We start from the raw sequence: 18,851 nt of genomic DNA, 5'->3' as shown, positions 1-18,851 counted from the left end.
TGTCAGCTTTTGGGGGGTTTTTTCAGTTCAGCCTCTTTTGAGGCTCCCCACAATATACACATACCATTCTGTGGGCAGCAGCCAGTACTAAAATGCTTATATGAGGATATTTGTATGAACACAAATCTCTTCACAGCTGGCTCCCTATTGGCCCTAAATACTTGAAAAGTGTTTTAACTTATCCTTGGGCTGACTTAGCCTGTACATCTGAAAATGGACCCACAGTGGAGTGTTTTTATTAGTAAGTCTTTACTAAAAGTATTTGGGCAGTCTGCCCAAACTCCCCCTTTTCTGGCCAAACTGCATGCTGCCTTGTACTTCATAATGGGAAGACGTGGTTCTGTCTTCCCATTATGAAGTACAAGGCAGCATGCAGTACTTAAATATACCCTGAAATTTAGAAAAGTCACTGCTAATTGTAGCATAATTCCCACAAGTAATGCTCCTGTCCCATGTTTCCCAACCTAATCTGCATCCTCTCTCCTTTCCTCCTGAAGTGAACTTGCACGGTCAGATGCTTTCTGCCCAGCCCTTTTCTCAGCAGACTGTGTACAGGTTTCTTCCCCCATCCTCTTCTCATTTGGAGAAAGACCACCCACCATCTCCATGAGCAGGAACAGCCCACTCCCCATGTCCCCTGAGGAATGTCGCTGTGCTGCGTGGCTGCTGCGGGATCACATCCACAGAGCATTAGGTCAGTGCTACTGTTGGAAATGCTGGAAGGCAGCCTTCTGTGTAGCCAGATGACACTCAAGTACTTTTATCTTGGAAACTATTTTGGGGGAGCTCCTTGAATTTACCCAGGAGAATAACACCAGCCAAGGAGACAGGAAGGTCGACTCAACTGGATGCTGCAGCCACTCATTAAGATCATTATCTGTGTTATTGCCTTCCCTGTCCTTCCCACCCTAAACTGACTGCCTACAGCATGTAGGCTGGACTCACATCCTTTATGCTCCATCATTTCAAAGAACATGTTCATGTCAGTCAGTGGAAAGCAGTCTTTCTCTCCTTTGCTCTGGTAGCTGGTTTAAGCACATTACTCCTTCCCTCTGAACAAGAGCAAATGGTTCAAGCTTCAAGGTCATTTGCACAGATTCCCAAGTACATTTGCATACTGCTACCCATCAGCAAGAGGTAACCATGCGTCCTGCATTTTTATGAAGAGTGTCTTTTTATAGTTTAAATAAACTGTGAAGATGAACTAATTTAATATTGTCATCTAATGATACTTCTGTGACCTAGTGGTGTTCTTTTTCTTTTCTCTTGGGTTAACTATTGGATTTTTGCCCATAGGGTAAATGAAATTAGGCTCAGTTGTAGGTGTACTTGAAGAACTGAGTTCTTGAATATATCTTATTTAAAAAAATATGCAGATTTGCAATACTGTATGCTTGACCCCAAATCATTCTACCCCTCTAAGAGCTGTTAATAATTTCTAATGTCAATAATTTCTAATGTCAATGGTCTTTTATTTCTATTTTGATAATTCTCAGACTTCAGTTTCATAGTAGTCTTGTAGTCTTTGAAGGTCACTGTTACAAGAATCTGTCATTCTCTACTAAGATTTGGTGTCGCATCAGCCCTAGAAGGTAAAAGTTTCCTCTCATTTGTCATTAAGTAAACTTACAGACCATCTTTATGCTATATATGAAACACCATGCTTTAAACCCCCCCAAAATGCTATGAAATTGTATCCTGTCTTTTAAAAAAACCCATGAAAATAAGTAATCTGTGTCACCTCATCAAAGGTTTACCACATTCAGTGTCTCAGACTCAGATTTTCCTAGGTCCTGATCTCTTAAGGTGCGGATATAAAATGCTGGTGGAGTTTAATCCACCATGTAATCATTGTACCTTGAACCTTAGAAGTTGTTCTTTGTAGCTGATGTCCTGCCTTCCTGACTGTGAGGCCAGAGCACATATGGGCAGTTTACAGCCTGCTTCCCATCATCCACTAGAGGTGTATACTAGATTATGTTCTTTGTTTTACTGAAACTTTGATTATAGGGCATTTTAAATCAGAGAAAAAAACAAGGGGTTTATCTCTTTTCCAAATTAACTGCCTTATAGGGAACCTCCACCACACTGTGTTATTCAGTTTACATCCTGTGTGTGTGAATCACTGTTATAGTCCAAATTGCTTCATTTGCTATTGTTAGCTTTCAAATCTGAAACTGATTGTAGTTCTAACAATGAAAAATTACTTTCAGGTGAGGGCCCCACATACTGTACTGCCAGCTATAACAATTGTAAAATAAACAGTGCTCAAGGCAGGCATGATCAGTGAAACTCCATCACCTGCAGCCGAAATTGTTGGAGCAGCCCCTGGAATCAACCCAATTGCTGGCTCAATACAATTAACATCTTCCTATGCACTTTCCAGGCACATTGTAGGAGTTAGCATGGACCCCCAAATTATTCCCGGAAGACAGTTCTCATTCAGCTGTCCTGTTTTGGGATGAAGTATGTTTAATGGTATGGGCACAGCCTATCCAGTTGACCCCAGTGCTAGAGCATGTTAAAGTTGCTGTCTAGACATGTGGTTGTAAGGCAGTTTCTGGCCTGATGCTAGGTTCAGAAATCAAAGGCTTATCTGCATTTCTTTTGTTCTTGTTGAAATGAAACAGTCTGTTCTAGTGACTGACAGAGAGGGAACTTTATGCTTCATTTGGACTGGGATTTATCAGAGCTAGTCTTGCTTTCCAAAATTCTCTTTGAACATCATTTTTACTGTGTATCAAGTAGGGTTCTGTCTCAGATTAAAGTCGGTATGTCGCAGATCTATTTTAGAAAGAAAATATCATATTTTCATGAACTAGAAAATGTCAGAAACCTTCCTTTGCCATGAGAAGTGCATATAAAATAGTTTCAGAAGATCACAGAGAAATCAGCACATTATTCACTTGTCATAAATGTTCTGGTTTCCTGAGCAGGGTGATGCCATAGCTGCAAAGTTTCATGGGATTTGTTGTTGTTGTTGTTGTGGGTTGTTGGTTTGGTTTTTTTCCCTATGCAAATAGTCTGACAAACAAACTCATGAGCAATATCAGAAGTGTGCTTTTGATGAGAGAAGAAGCTATATAGTATAATGCTATATTTATCTATATATACTAGATAAATATACTATATATATATACTTGCTATAGCAAGTCTAACAGTGGTCAGTGTTGGAAATAAAATATCTTTAGAAGGTTGCGTCAGTGAGGATTTCAAAAGCTGAACGTGTAGATATTAAGAAGCATATCCATATCCCTCCTGCTGCCCATCTGCTGGAGGAGATGTGTTATCCCTGGGGTCTCTTTCTGTCTCTGAAAGGTTTGCAGTACCTCTGTGAGCAGTAATACCTCTGTGAGCCTTGTCACAGAGGCCCTTGGTGCCTGCTGGTGGCTCACTCCAATTTTCCTTTCACACCTGGCTATGACAGTTCTGGGGTGGGGGGACAGCAAGCAAGGGAAATGCAAGTCAGGGTCCCTTGGAAAAATAGGGAGGATATGATCATACGTGTAGAGGAAGCAAATATGGTTGAATAAATGCCAAGGAAATCTGATTGCAGTTTTTATTGACCTTTGATGGGGAAATATCTGTGTGCCTGTGATTATAATATGCATGTATATGTACACATACACAATGATACAGCAGCAGAAAAAAAATCCAATTATTTATTTAGGGTTATTAAAATTAGTAACATCAGCTTTTCCTAAGAGATATGAAATTATCAAATAATGATAGAGTGGAAATGGTAAAGGTTTGCAAGGAAGACAGAATTCCTCCCTCAAAAACAACATATGAAAGAAACAGTCCCATATAATTTGAAATAGTGGTTTGTAGCAGACGCAGAAAAACCTGCCTTTTAAGAAAAAAAAAGTTCTCATAAAAATAACTTTTCTGTCAGAGCATTTTGATTTCCCTTTTTTATCTATTTCTCCTGTTCAGGTGCTGCTGGTATTTCCATGGCATGGCAGGAAGCACTATATTGAGTTATTTCGTCTTTATTTCTTCTCTGAAGTATTTTTATTATGTGTCAAGTATCTGGACTCTGTAGAAACTATAATTACACCTTTTATAAGTTTTTACAGTAATTTTTCTTTCATTCTCCTCCCACAGGCTCAGTGCATTTGACCTCTTGTTTCTTTAGACTTCTTCCTGTGGAGACACTCAAAGCAATTGGAGGCTTTTGTACTGCTGCTGGCTGTTTCTAGGTCTTACACCTCCATGTAAATGTCATATGCATGCATTTACATGTGACAGCACAGTCACAGTTGTTACTCAACACTATCTACCTCTAGATAAAGTAAAGATAAATGATTTTTTTTTTTTTTGTAAACACTCATGAAGCCATTATCTTTAATGTTTATATCACCTTCCAGGACTGTACTGCATCAGCAAATCAATCTCTAGTTTCTGATTGCATGTAAACATAGACATTTACTTGTGACAAAACTTCATGGATAATTATTTTCAGGAATCGGTGCAGGCAAGTAATAGTGATTAGCAGGGGACAGCTATTTAGAATGAAAATATGTGTTTAATATGTCTCTTCTCAAAGAGACAAACTAAACTTAGATCTACTTCTCAAGAATCATGAAAAGGTAAACAAAAAAGGTTCCAACAAGTATTTTCCTTATGGCTTACAGTGAAGCAATGAAAGATCTTCATCTGACTTAACATAAAAATAAAAAACCAAGAAATCCCCAAATCTTCCTCATGAAATCATGATAGATCCCATCTGTAGGTGACTGTACTCTTCTACAATAAACATCTCTCATGCCCAGTTTCATTCATACAAGATAATTCATGGTTTATCTCACAGTAAATGAGGAAACAATGATCTGTTTATTGATGTGTTTTCAAGAGAGAGGAGCTTTTAGAATTAATCCCCCTGTTGCAGTCCCTCAGGTTTCCTCAGGGGTCTTGGGGAGCTCGTAGAGAGCAAGAAACTGAATAATGTGTATACATTGTTGTGGGTTAACTTGACATTTGCCTGACAGGTATAAAATAGAGCGTGTGTTGAGAGAGTCTTTGTCAGGTGGCAGCTGGAGTCTTGCAGGATGCCCTTCCATCCAGCACCCAATCTACTTGAATTTGGGAACAGAGGAGTGAAACTCAAGTGTCTGTGGCTGTCTATGAAATATGGCAGTCCACCTTTCTTGTAGATACCTCCTCGTCAACTACATTTACGTCTGTTAATTAGGATCTGAAGATGAAAATTTTCAGCTCCTTGAACTGAACTCTCAGTTTTGAAATGAAAGAATGAAAAGCAAAGTGGTAAAATACAGTGCATTAAGAATATGATATCTGTTCCAGGGGTATAAAATTGTGCAATAGATATGAAATTTATTTTACTTATAGTGAGATTGACGGAACATACTCCACAACCTTTAGTGCTACCTTTAGTAGCCCAGACTGTAGACTGATACCATCCTGTAGGGAGAAATGGGAAATGTCTTGTGAAGAACTGAAATTCCTCAGCTCCTCTATATAGATGTGAAGGAGAGTTCTTTCTCATATATCTTCTTTACCTTTTCCTGCCTTTGTCAAGCTGTGTTGATCTGGTCTGGAAAACAAAGAAAACAACTCAGTAACAGCCTTTGTATGTATCTCTCATTTGACTGCTTAAGAAAAGAGGGAGCAAATTAATTACTATGTTCCTCACAGTGTTTAGTGACCTTTTTTTTTTGATGAATGAAAACCTCACAATAACAAAAATATATATTATAGCTGAAGAAAGTGGAGGAAAAGGCAGTGGGTTAATCCAGCTTGCATTGTCAGCTGAGAAAATCACAAGAAGCTACAGTTCTTTCTCTAATAAGGTGTTTAACCCCCAGCTGAGCAGCAGAGGGAAATATTTTTTGTGGACCTTGTTCTTTGAGTTCAATTTTTTCTCTTACCTCTTTCCCCTTTTTGCTTTTCTTTATTTTTTCCCAGGTGGAAGACAGAACCAGGAGAAAATATTTTGGTATAAGGAATTGTTTCTGTAAAGTCCTTGAATAGAGTATACAGAATAAAAGCACAGACACTATATACTTTACTATATGTATGACTTTAGAGTTGTTTTATAGCTGCTATGTTCCAGTATTAATTCTAGTTTAGAACTGAGTAGCTTGGACTAAAAACTGTGACTATTATCTACCAGTTCTTGGAAATATATCTCCTATGGATTTTGTTTTTCCTTTGGGGTTCTGAGTTTTAATTTATAAGTTAGTAAGCTCTGGTTGGAAAAAGCATTTTATGTGAATGTTTTTTCTAATAGCATTTGAGATTGAATCAAAATATTAGTAGGGAAACTCACCACTGAGCTGTGAAGTCTGTGCCTGCCACTGATAAGTCAGGGTATTTGAGTGGAGCTAGGAAGATGTAAAAGCTGTATTTAGTTGTCCACACACAGTTCTCAAGCAACGCATGGGTTGTTGTAGGATGTCAGAGATGATCTCTCCATCATAATTATCTTTTACCCAGTCGGAGTTGATTTCAACACAGATTTTTAATTGCCTTTCCTTGTGACCCATAAATTCCACATTCTTTACGTCCATTATGAGCCATCCATTCTTCTCCCTAGGCTTTGTTAACCTCCCCCTAGGTGTGAGACAGCACTTGGACTATAGTACCACCTTTAACTCATCTCAAGCCCCTGCAGTAATGATTTGTCTTACAGTCCACATTCAAGATATCCACAGAGGCATATTTGAGGGGTAGAGGGAGGCTTTGGTGGTCGCAGATGCCATCTTTCCCGTAATTTAGGGCAATCTTTGTTTGACCAGTGATATGTGTACGAGCAGTTGCTTCTCTACACAGTTTGCTGCAGTGGGAATTTTGTGTCTGGATGCACTGCCCAAGATGTGCTAACGAGATCTCACCTCTGTCAGACCTGGGGTGGTCGCCATCCTGTCACTCCCTCCTGTGCTTTTCCCGTGGCAATGTCTTTCTGTGGACTTTACAGTGTTTGAGACAGGTGACTGTGCTCTTTAAGTTCTTGCAGAACTGAATTAAGAAATTAAGGAGGAAGCGGAGCTACACTTTTGATGGTAAACTATGTTTTGGCTTCCACTTTTCCTTACATGTTTTACTGATAAACATTTTGTACATATTTCAACATCACTTTTTAGTATGAGTTTTAAATACTTATATATTGCAAATATTATTTGGTGCACCATACTTCCAAGCTCAATTATTTATTTTATCTTTATTTTCATCTTACAGAGACAAAGTATTAGAATGGCATAAAATATGGCCCAGTTCTACTACAAAAGAAGCGTCAATGCTCCCTACAGAGATCGTATCCCTCTTCGCATTGTACGGGCAGAATCCGAACTGTCTCATTCAGAGAAAGCCTATCTGAATGCCGTGGAGAAAGGAGATTACGCCAGTGTAAAGAAAGCTTTGGAGGAGGCAGAAATTTATTTCAAGATCAATATTAACTGCATTGATCCCCTGGGAAGAACTGCACTCCTTATTGCAATTGAAAATGAGAACCTTGAGCTCATTGAGCTGCTCTTAAGTTTTAACGTGTATGTGGGAGATGCTCTGTTGCATGCCATACGGAAGGAGGTGGTTGGGGCCGTGGAGCTGCTGTTAAATCACAAGAAGCCCAGTGGAGAGAAGCAGGTACGTGCTGGATTTCCTGAATTTGTAGTCTGGTCTAATGTAAAGAGAAGAATTGTGCAAAGAGAGTAAGAAAAAGAAAAACAAAACCAACCGTCCGAATCAGAAAATCATTTACTTTGCTGATGTATGGATGGTATTCATCTATGTTTATACATTATGGAGTCAGAAGTTGTTTTGAGTCAGAAATACCTTTAAGTCTAGTTCCAACATCCTGCCATAGGCAGAGATATCTTTCCTTTGACAAGGTTGCTCAAAGCCCCATCCAACCTGACCTTGAACTTCTCTGGGCAACCTGATCCTGTGTCTCACCACCCTAGTTGTAAAAAATGTCTTCCTTCTGTCCGTTCTGAACTTATCTTCTTTCAGTTTAAAACTGTTGCCTCTTTTCCTGTCACTACAGGCCTTAGTTAAAAGTCTCTCTTTGTTTTTTCCATAACTCCCCTCTCTCTGTATAATGATAACATTATTCCAGCAGGCAACGCGAGGAATGCTTTAATAATTCAAAGAAACAAATCATTCAAAAGAGAATAGTAGTGTTAATATGTAGTCCATTTGAATTAATTATGAAATTCCCATAAAAGTCAATGACTGTTTTAACCCATCCATGTAGAGGTCACCGTATCCCAACTCAGAACGGCAAAAATGGTAGACATGATCCAGCTGATCAGAACTTCAGTGCTGTCTCAAGTAGTGACCCATCCTGTGAAGTAGAACTAAAAAGGTGCAAACTTCCCTCCCTTTCTCCCTTTCTTCTCTCAAAGGAAAAATTCATTATATGTAGTCTCATTCATGATCTGATACCTGCTCTGCTTTTCCTTGAACTGCATTGAGACATCTCTACCTACTTCTGTGGGAAGTATCTAGCCTCTTGCAAGTCTCTAATTTTAAGAAAATAGTGAAGACAGAATAACATCATAGCCCATAAATTCTGATATTCCTAGGACTCTTCTTGGAGGAAAAACCTTAAAAGTAGTTATACAGTTATATTCTATTTTCATAATTTTCAACTTTTGTGTGTTATAGGTACTCTATTAAAATATTTCAATGAATAGTCTGTTGAAATGATTACAGCCCTTTTGCAGATAATGCATACAATATACTTTAATTACAGTATAATGTACTTGCCATGGATAGAATTGCAGATAATAGGTAAAAGTACAATTTTTGCTGATAAAATAACATGAATTCTATGCTTCTTTGTTATGGAAAGGAAGAAATATACTAGGTCTCTCTGCAAATGTCTGTGACTGCCTTCTCTTCTAGATAGCAAAAGCAGAGCTCCTGTAAAATGACAACAGATTTATGTCAGAGAAAGTGAAGAAAACTATATTCACATCATGTTTGTCTCATTTCATTATTCCTCAACTGACAGTGCAGATGACAATACAGTGCAGAGGAATTTCACAATGCAGTGTACCAGGACCCTGAAGGATCAGCGCACAGCCCCATCCCAAACCAGTTAAAACAGCTATGTCTCCATTATCCAGCCTCTGTAGTGGAAATTGCTGTTTGCAGGGCAGAATCCATGCCATTTGATGGTAGCCATCTAAAGGTGTGTCTCATCTCTGGTCTGGCTCCCTGGGCTCCCCTTAGCAATGGAGAAGATCTGAGATCCCTGGAGAGCTCCTCCTGCTGTCTTTATCAGTTACTTGCTTTAGGACAGCATGAACCACACTTTCCTTTGTGAGTATACAAATTCACCTTGCAATAGCTACCTAAATTTTGGACTGCTCTTCAGACTTTCAGGACTACTTTTTTTATTTGTGCCACAGCTGCTGTAATGAAGATGCTTGAATACAAACAGTAGAACTTGTACTAGGTATGCTTCATGCTATAGCATACAAAAGATAGACTTACTTTTTGTGTGAGTACTACCATGCTAAATTATCCACAAACTGCTTTGCTCCAGTCTAGGGGATTTTTCTCTGTGCTGAAGCTTAAGCGTGTTATTTTGGTGCCAGAGTCCACTGCTGGCTGGTGTGAGGAGTGCTGCTCCCCCTACGCTTTCTTGTTTTCCCTGGTTGCACTTGCTGGGGGTCTTACTGTAAAGTGTGAAGAATAATCATGAATCATTTGAACAGTGACATCTGCTTTTGTGTCTGTACAAGGCTAGGTTTGCCCACTGCCAGTTAAAGCCCTGCTTGCAAGCCAGTGCTTAGAAAAACGGCTTTTTAACAAACTGGATGCTTACATGTGTTCTCTGTTGTACGCACTGGGAATCTCATCAGCAATTAAGCTTCTGTGGGTGTCACATGTGTAATAATACACTGATAATGACACTGGTTCATTTTTAGGAACATGGCATGCTGGAGAGAATGTAAATGCCAATGGCATTTTTTCAGTAATGCCACAATGAATTTAATATAATAAAAAAGTACCTTCTGGCTGAAAAATCATTCCAATGGGCTAAAGATAAAAAGCATGAATACTTAGAGTTATATACTTTTATATACTTTTATTATATACTTTTTTCTTCCTTCAAGTTTTTATTCCCCTTCAAGTTTCTTTTGAAAATTCTTCAAACTACAACTTTACTTTTTGATTACTGTTATTTATAAATATTTAACATATTGTTTAGACCATGATTCATTTTCAGACTCTGTGCTTTTAATAACATGACGTGTTTAGCTGTTTGATTTTCCTTCTTTCAATAAATCTGGTCATGTGTGGTAAAATCCTGGCCCCTTGAAGTTAGTGGGACTTTTGCCATCAATTCAGTGAGGTCAAGGTTTCACCTTTTCTGCTGGTGTGTTTTGGGTTTTTTTGACCCCTGATGAAAAGTTTTATTTCTACAGAAGACAGGTAATAATAGAAAGAAAAACACCTTGCTAAGGTGTTCCAAGCACAAGAAACAGTTTTCCAAATATTTATTAAGTGATAAAAGTTATGAACATTGAAATTCTGGAAAAAAAGCTGATAGGATTCACAAGTAAATGAATTAGGTCTCACTATTTTTTATATTCATGAGATAACATCCTATGTATGATGCATAGATAATTTCAGCTTCACCTCATACAATAATGTAGCTATATTTGTGAAATGAAATAATTTTTAAGCATAGAATTTCTTACATAATTCAAGTTCTCATCAATGTCAGAAAGCTAGAAGAAGATGTCCTCTTGTATCAACAGAAAGCTATGATTCTTCAGGACTGCTGAAATGTAAATGTTCTTTTCTTTTAAAAGAACTGGTTGTCTTCCAAAATTTAATTCTTTAAACATTTTAAGTGTTGCAAAAGAAAAAGGGACAAATTTTACAATTTATTAATTCTGACCAAGAATCAATGCATATAGTTAAAGTAATCAGTTTTTTGCAATTTTGGAAAACTTTTATGACCAACTTCTCCAAAGTAGGAGATGCCACTGAACCTTAATTTCCACTTCTTCCTAAAAGGAACAAAAAGGTCACGAAAGAAAAACAAACAAAAGAAACTCACCAAAACAAAACAAATAAAAACCTCACTCCGATAATGAAAAACCCTAACAAAACCCCAATATAACAAACAAACCCCTCTCCCACCACCCATCCCCGTCCCCCCCCTCCCCCCCGCTCCCCCCAAACCCACAAACTATAAAATAATGTTCAGATCTTGTTAAGGTTGGATCTAAACTCTCTGGTCCATTGATCAATCAGATTCTGAGCTCTGCCTAACAGCCATTCATGATGTGCTCAGCATTTCAAAGACAACGGTTGCAATGGTTTTAACCTAATTACCAATATATGGATATATCTGGTGCCACCTGACTACAGATTGGTTATGTAGGTTTAACAGTTCTGAATTGTCTTTGAAGTCCTTCTGTTTCTCAGTTTTTGAGTGAGGTTTTTGCACTATACATTAATCCAACTCGGGAAAAGTGGGGTTTTTTTTCACTTGCGTTACATTCATTATATTTTCTATACTTTTTAGCTGTACCAGCTGCTAGAGCACAAGTAAAAGAGAATAGCACAAATTAATGTGAATGATTTGAGGAAACTTGTCCAAGTACTTTTAAATTGCCATTCTTCAAATCCATATGTCCTGAATTATCTGCCAAGTCACTTACTGCTTACCCTGATGGATAGCTAAATGCCAAATTAAGAGGGGGGGGAAAAAGTTTTTCTTTTAAATTTAGTATCTGCAGGAAACATTTTAAACTTGTTAAATTGCCTGCAGCATCCACAGATGGGCTGGGGGTTAGGCAGCATAAAAAATTAATACCTTTATCTAGATCATAGTGTGCTTAAGGAACCCAGGCATTGATCATTAGCTGGGTGGTTGACCACCTGAATATTCATGTATATTCAGGAAAGACTGAAGTAGAGATGTAGCTGCCTTCTAAGGATGCTGCAAATCACATAAGTGAGGCTGAAAACTCGGTTACTAGACTTGAATCCATGTAGCATTGTATTAGCTGACAGACTTGCTTTAGGGATTGGAAACCCGACTGCAGTGTTTACAGCATTGTCTGACTAGCAGAAAAAAGCACATGACAGTGCTTTCATGCCTTCTGTTCACTACTATATGTCAGTCTTGTGATACTTGAGGGTATTTTTGATGGGTGGACACTCTAGGGATAGATGTGCAGATGCATGAAAGAAATACTGAGCTACTGCCAGACTGGCATTTGCAAATACAAGGGAATTACTAGAGGAAAGAGAACTTTGTACAGGGAGGGATGTGATCACTGTGATATGTGCCTGGCTCACACAGAGAAAAGTAGAAATCGCTGGCATAGTGCTGGAAGTAGGAAGCTGAAAATAAACTATACCCACATGCTGCAACACTCAGAGACCTTTTGCTCTCCCAGGACAAGCAGTAAAGTCACATCATAAACTGCTTTATGTAAAAGCCCTGCCTCTACTTATTCTGCCTAAGTCAAGCCAGGAAGCCAGTCTTCAGCTTGTCAATGTGTTAGCCTCTAAAAATGCAAGTCCATGGCATATACAACTTTTTTTGTTGGGTTTCATGGATTTTCCTGGAAATTTCTCAAAGGTGCAAGAAAGGGTGAGTTCATTCAGTTGTCTAAATATTTGGTAAAAAATTATTTATTTGAAGAGACAAAACCCCAATCCTCTGAAACTTTAAATATAGACATTTCTGAAGGACTGAAAGGTTCAGCTTTTAGGTCACCATCTTCTCTTCAGACAGGCTGTGAGCGGCCCCTCCTCATCAGTTCATAGGGGCCTCTTTAGTATTCTCTCTGGTCATGGTAGACTTTAGGTATGGTATGTTCTAGCCTTTATCTGTAGGGAAAGAACTGAAAGGAAGGAGGTGAACATTTGTGGCAGGGGTAACCACAGCAAGCTGTGGCTTTGTGCTGTTGTAAGGAACAGCATCTGGAAGAGATGGGCAAGGTGAGAATTCACATGTAAAAGGATGGCAGCTCTGACATCTTGCACACCAGATGTGAATTCAGGAATGCTGTGGTATTTATGTGCTTTTCAGTGTGCTACCAGCCATTGTGAACTCTTGGACAGGAAGAGTTATCAGGTGATTGCTAGGAAAGCTTGCTATTGTGGGACTTTTTGGGAGGTAGGGAGAGAAACAGCATTGTTTTACTGTCAAAGGCTAAAGTTATATTTTATAAATCTTGACACGTATCTGATTGATAATTATTTGGAATGTGGGGAGGTAGAAAAGAGGAAAACAATACAAGTTGTCTTTCACTTGAATCTACTGATGCAATTCTCATCAGAAAAAAAAAAAAAAAAAACAGTGACTGATCTTATGCCAAAATGTGTCTCAATGTCTGATTTTTTTTTTTTTTTAATATGTGTTGCTATGTAGGTTTGGAGGGAATGAAGGACTATAAGAGATGACCCAGGAAGAGGGAATGGTCCTGTGTCAAGGATGTTGTACAGTATAGTTTCTAGGCCAGTGGAACAGACTTCTTGGTGGATGTTTAGGCACTCACCTAAACTAACTGGGAAGGAATATGGACAACAAAGCTAGACAGCTTTGCAGACAAAGTGCCTTCAGTCTGGCAGCATTCCCAGAAACAGAGAAAAAGTCTAAAAGTGAAAAGTCACGAAACATCATGAAAGGAGCACAGAGCCTAAAGAGTTATTTTCCATTCCTGAAATAACTGGCAGCATAGATGCTGCTCTTCTGACAGAGCTCCTATCAGGCCTGACAGAGCTCCTATCTCCTAGGAGATTACCCACATGCGGCCACATCACCCACTCTGTTCTTTTATTGTCTCTCAGTATCTTTGGACTTCTTGAAATTGCCCTTTGAGGAGTCCCAGGGTCCGGAGATGAAGCCAATGCTCTTCTTTGGAGCTGCACTTGTAACCCAGCTTTAGTCTGTCTCCCTCAGTGTGTGTAGAGCATTTTGGCCCATTGTTTCCTTTCCAAGCCTCATGGGGTATCATTTTCCCAGCCCTGCATTGCCACACAGCCCAATGGTGTATGCGGGAAAGCTCCTGTGTCAGGGTTGTACTTCTGCCTGGTGACAGATGGAGAAGACCAGGGAATATATACGGGTTGTAGGCTCAGCATGCCTGCAATGGACTTTACATGAATGTTAAACCTGATATTTTTTAATGCTCTTCAAAATTTTCCCCTAGTAACTGAACTGGGAGTTATATTGATCAAGAGGAGGCAGAAGGAAAGATTTAATGAGCACTGCATGATGCCCGGTAGTTTGTTAATCCAGACCTGTTTCTCCAGTAACTCTGCAAAAAAACAGTCACAATCTCTTGTGGGATATTCTTTGTCTGTTGAGATTCAAGCATCATTTTTGTTTTGAAAATGTCTCCCACATAAGTTTATGAACTACATGTCTTTTTTGAATGTTGTGATTAATGACAGTCTAGCTAGTAATGAATATGGAGGAGGCATTACAGAGATTCTTTGTCGGGCTTGAAGTACACATTCTTGAAGTGGAACATGAGGGCAAAAAGTTGTTTCTTTCCACTTCTAGCTGCCTGAGTGGGTAGATGAGTATGTTTTTCCCAGTGGTGTCTGATTAGTTAGAATTTTCTGTCATATTGGTAGATGGATGAATGAGCAAGGCTGTACAATGGATGTTTCATTTTATGGATGAAATTGATATAGCAGCCTATCCACATATTCAGTCTTTCATATAACCATTTGGGCACATGACAACAGCATGTAGCACAGGTGCACTATAGAGATGTAGCTGACTAATTTCGTATGGGATGGAGAAAAGAATTTACAGAAGTATTGTTCTTGGGTTTTTAGAAGGTTGTTGGCTGTTTTCAAGTTCATAAAAAGCTGCAAATAAATGTCATTATATCTTGGCAATAAACCCAAACTGTCTGTGTTTATATGCATCAGAGCTAAGGTGGGTGGATGAGTAGAAAACCCTGTGACAATTACCAAAGAAATACTCCAGAAGCTGGGATGCCTGTGCCATCAAACAGAACTGCTAGCAATTTCAATATTGAGGTAGAAAATGTGTTCTACAATGTGCATCCATCACCTTGTAACAAATGCTAAATTATGATATTCCACGGTTGAAGCAATAGCAAAAGACGAATGCCAGAATATGGGGAAATATGACCGTTTCTTGACCTGTACAAAATGATGAGCCTTTTTTTTTATTGGCAGCATAAAGAAAAATTCTGACTATCAGGATCCTTGCAGATAGATTCCCAGAAGGTAGTGTTATTGAGGATGACTTTTCTCAACTATGAATCTAATCCTCTGGTTTAGCAGTTTGCAGAAATCCAGGAAATTTTGGTGATGACAAATACAGATTTATTTTAAAGATGGCTAGTGAACACAACTTCCACATAAAGTTTAAGTAATACAGATTTGGAAATATTAAGTACTTTTCTGTCACTATTTGCTGACATTTTCATATTTCTTGTTTTGAACTTATGGTAGAAGTGAAAGTACTTTCCTACCATGAGGAGATTAGTGCAAATTATCAAAAATATTTGAAATTCTATAATAAATCAAGCCCTTTAGGAAAAAAAACAACCTCCAAATGTTTAGAAAGTTAATTAAAAAATAATGTCTGTGTAGAAGTCAGGTTTCTCTTCAAGAAGTCACATTTTCTGTGCTGATTGCTTTTCCCTTCTTTTCATGTTTTTGAGCCCCTCTTTACAGCACTCAGACAAACTTACAATCAGAATAGGGGCAGCATGCAAATTAAAAAAGTTGTCCAGAATTTCTGCCTTCTACAGTCAGTGGTCTTGTACTGTCATCTTCACAAGCCTCCATGCCTGGCATCCTTTTTGCCAAACCTACCTGCCTTCACTTCCTGACAACTCATCAACTGCAAATATAGTTTCATCTAAAGATTTTAACAGTTTTTCAGTGCCTGAAAGCAGGTTAAGAATCAGCTTATAAATTTGTTAGGAGTGAGAGGTTCAACAAACAGAACCTTTTTTGACTGAGGTAGTCTTGTCTTTAAGGTCTAGAAATCCCCATTGCCAATTATTTGTACATTTGGTGATGCAGTTTAACTTAGGAAGTTAACAAATTTATAAGCATTAAAAGAGCAATATAAACAAACCAGTATATTTTCTGCTTAGAGCAGCCTCTCAGGGAACAGTTAAGTTTTGGCCTTTGATACAGCAGATTGAGATTTGTGCTCTGTATAAATATATGCTATATAAAAATATATGTATGCAGAAGCGTGTATGTAAGGGGGTGGAAATCAGCCCCCCATTCAGATGCCTGAAGCTGAAGGCAAGGCAGCAGTGGAGCTCAAGAGTCTATGCAGAGATGTGTCCACCCTGTCCCCACCTGCCCTGCAAAGGAGGGAGACCCTCCAATAGGTCTCATGTCATGTCTCTGTAGATCTCTCTCATTCTCTACAGTGTCTTACGCTGTAAAATGCTGTTTAAATCAGTCCATTTACTGCTCACATATAAGCCATATAGCTGAGCTCCCAGTAAGGTCAGTGATGAGCAGGAGGATTTGTTGACCAAATAACAAGTGTCTGCTGTAAGCTAAGAAAAAGGCTTCTCAGGACTCCACTCATACATCAATCAGGGGCCCAGCTCAGTAGCTCACATGTAGTGGGTAAGTGAAGCATGAAGCATCTTAGAATATGTGTGAGACCTCTGTTGTGGTCTTGCAGTTATGTCACAGAACCTGTGGGCAACTGACATGAGCCCTAGATTTTCCTGGGGATAATAGGAGCTCAGAACTATAATTCAGATATAGAGTTATCATTAGGTGTTTAAATATGAAGATGAATACTCTCCTGTACATTCTTCTACAACATATCATCTTTCTGATAGTGCCCAGTACATAAACACTGGAAATATTTTAGGAACAAGACCACTTACTGCTGAAGGAAGCTCAAGGCACAGCAGTTTCTGATGGACCTAAGCCTCCAGGCAATCCAAGGCTGAACAGTGGTCCACTGAAAAATATTTTCAAAGAGCCACCATTTTAGGAGTTCTCTCTCTGAGGAGCCACTGTGCTCAAATGCAGTTACTTTGAACTTGTCTGTGGAGATGCTTCTTAAATAACGCAAGAGTAGAATTTGACAAACTTTTTCAAAAGTGAGCATTAGTCTTTGAGAGTCAAGCATGAAATCATACATAATAATCCATAAAACAAATGACTTTTCAAACCTTCAGCCATGGGAAAACCATAGGAAAATTTAAAAAACAGAAACACACCACTATAAAGAAGCTTGTTCATGTATGATCTTCCACACCCCATCATTATCTTTCCTTGTGTCACAAGGCATCTCTTGTCAAATTTCTCTGTGAACAGTGAAGTTTATGAACTCTGATTTCCACTTAACTATATTCATCATGATTGAATTTCCTCTTTTTGATCTTATGAGCACTCATCAAAGCTTTCGAAGAGGCTGACACATTCATAGTATCCTGTTTTTGTATGAATCCTCTGGTGTCTGGTAACGTGGCTGTGCTCACACTCCAGAATTTTCTTCAGATCTCAAACATCCATATCTTTTGGGAAACTTGCAGTAATTTAGTATTTCTAGTATTCCTTCATGTTAACACCCACATGGAGCAATCCAACAAATTCAGAAGGCACAACAGACAGACTGACAAAGCCCATTAATGTAATAAGAGGTGCTTACTTGTCTTGGGAGGCTACCAGTTGAGCTTGTCAATTTACTGACTTTTCTGGAAAGAGGATACATATGTCACATGCTGCGCTGACAGAAGTGTTTTAATTGTACTTTGTGCTTGTACCAGGATCCATATCTTCCATATCTTCACCCCAGATTGGCAGGAAGCAAAATTAGTTTCCCTTTCAACTCAGCTACTAAAACACTACTGAGGGTTGGTAATAAAATATTATCTAAGTTTGCAGGCTTGTCAGAGTGTGTGATGCTTCTGGCAGGGGGAAAAAAAAAGAAAAAAAAAGTATACCCTCAAAGTGTAACATTTCATACTGCTGAGATACAGCTGAATATTTGCAGAAAATGCAAAAAAAGTCTGCAGCCATTTTATTTGCCACCAACTTGTTTTATGACATTTACTGTAAGTACAAGCAATCTGCAATCTGGCTGATAAGGTTAAATTTATCTTCCCTGCTCCTTGCTCATTTAGACCTTTGTTTACTAAGTCTCTGCTTACTACCGTGCCCTGAATTTAGTAAAAATATACCTACATATGGTAAAAAAAAAAAAAAAAAAAAAAAAAAAAGACGAAGCACTTATTTCCATATCCTAAAGCACATTAGGAATACCTCTTTATGTGTGGATGCACCACGTGTGTAAGATCTGTACAGATCAAGGTCCAATCAACTGGTGAACTCGAGGAATACAATACTAAGATAAGCCTAACTTGAAACAAGGAGTATTAAGAGGTTTGAACCAATCCATTCCCCTTGGCTTTAGTTTCAAAGGCTTCCTTCTAGCAATGAGTCCTTAAATACCTCTAACTAACTCTTTTGCCCCTGGTCTCTCACTGTGTAGGGCAGGTTATAATAATGCATGTCTCACCCATTTCTCCTTTGATCTCTTTTCAGTGGGAATTCAAAGGGAATATTTTTATTTCTAGCAATCTTCTCTTGTTTACTTGCATGTTTCTAAAACCTCGTAAGCAGGAGGATTTTTCAATTGATTCTTGTATGCAAGGAGGATCTTAACATGTCTATTGTTAAGGAATTGAATCCAGCTGAGAATATCATCAACCTGTAATAAAATTCAGTTTTCAATCCTTTGCCTCTCAAATATGCCTTTCATTCCCAGCATATCCCAGCATAGTTGTGTGAGCCTTGGTCTCCTCTGTATACTTTAGAAGAAATGTTCTGTTTTGTATCCGTGAAATACGGGAAATTTACAGTGTGGTTGAAAAAGA

General features: G+C 38.6%; 1 protein-coding gene across 2 annotated transcripts in view; it reads left to right on the top strand.

The window, feature by feature from the left end:
- The window catches only part of TRPC4 (transient receptor potential cation channel subfamily C member 4), a 131,505-nt gene that overhangs the window by 42,825 nt on the left and 69,829 nt on the right, over positions 1-18,851 (top strand). For both annotated transcript variants that reach the window (XM_040055183.1, XM_040055184.2), the window contains one exon: positions 7,201-7,605. In XM_040055183.1, the coding sequence (XP_039911117.1) occupies positions 7,228-7,605 (378 nt within the window). In that variant the 5' untranslated portion in view covers positions 7,201-7,227. The remainder of the gene's footprint in view (positions 1-7,200; positions 7,606-18,851) is intronic.

Source organism: Hirundo rustica, chromosome 2 (assembly GCF_015227805.2).
Source record: "Hirundo rustica isolate bHirRus1 chromosome 2, bHirRus1.pri.v3, whole genome shotgun sequence".
NCBI classification, from domain to species: domain Eukaryota; kingdom Metazoa; phylum Chordata; class Aves; order Passeriformes; family Hirundinidae; genus Hirundo; species Hirundo rustica.
This window is presented reverse-complemented; position numbering and strand designations above follow the sequence as displayed.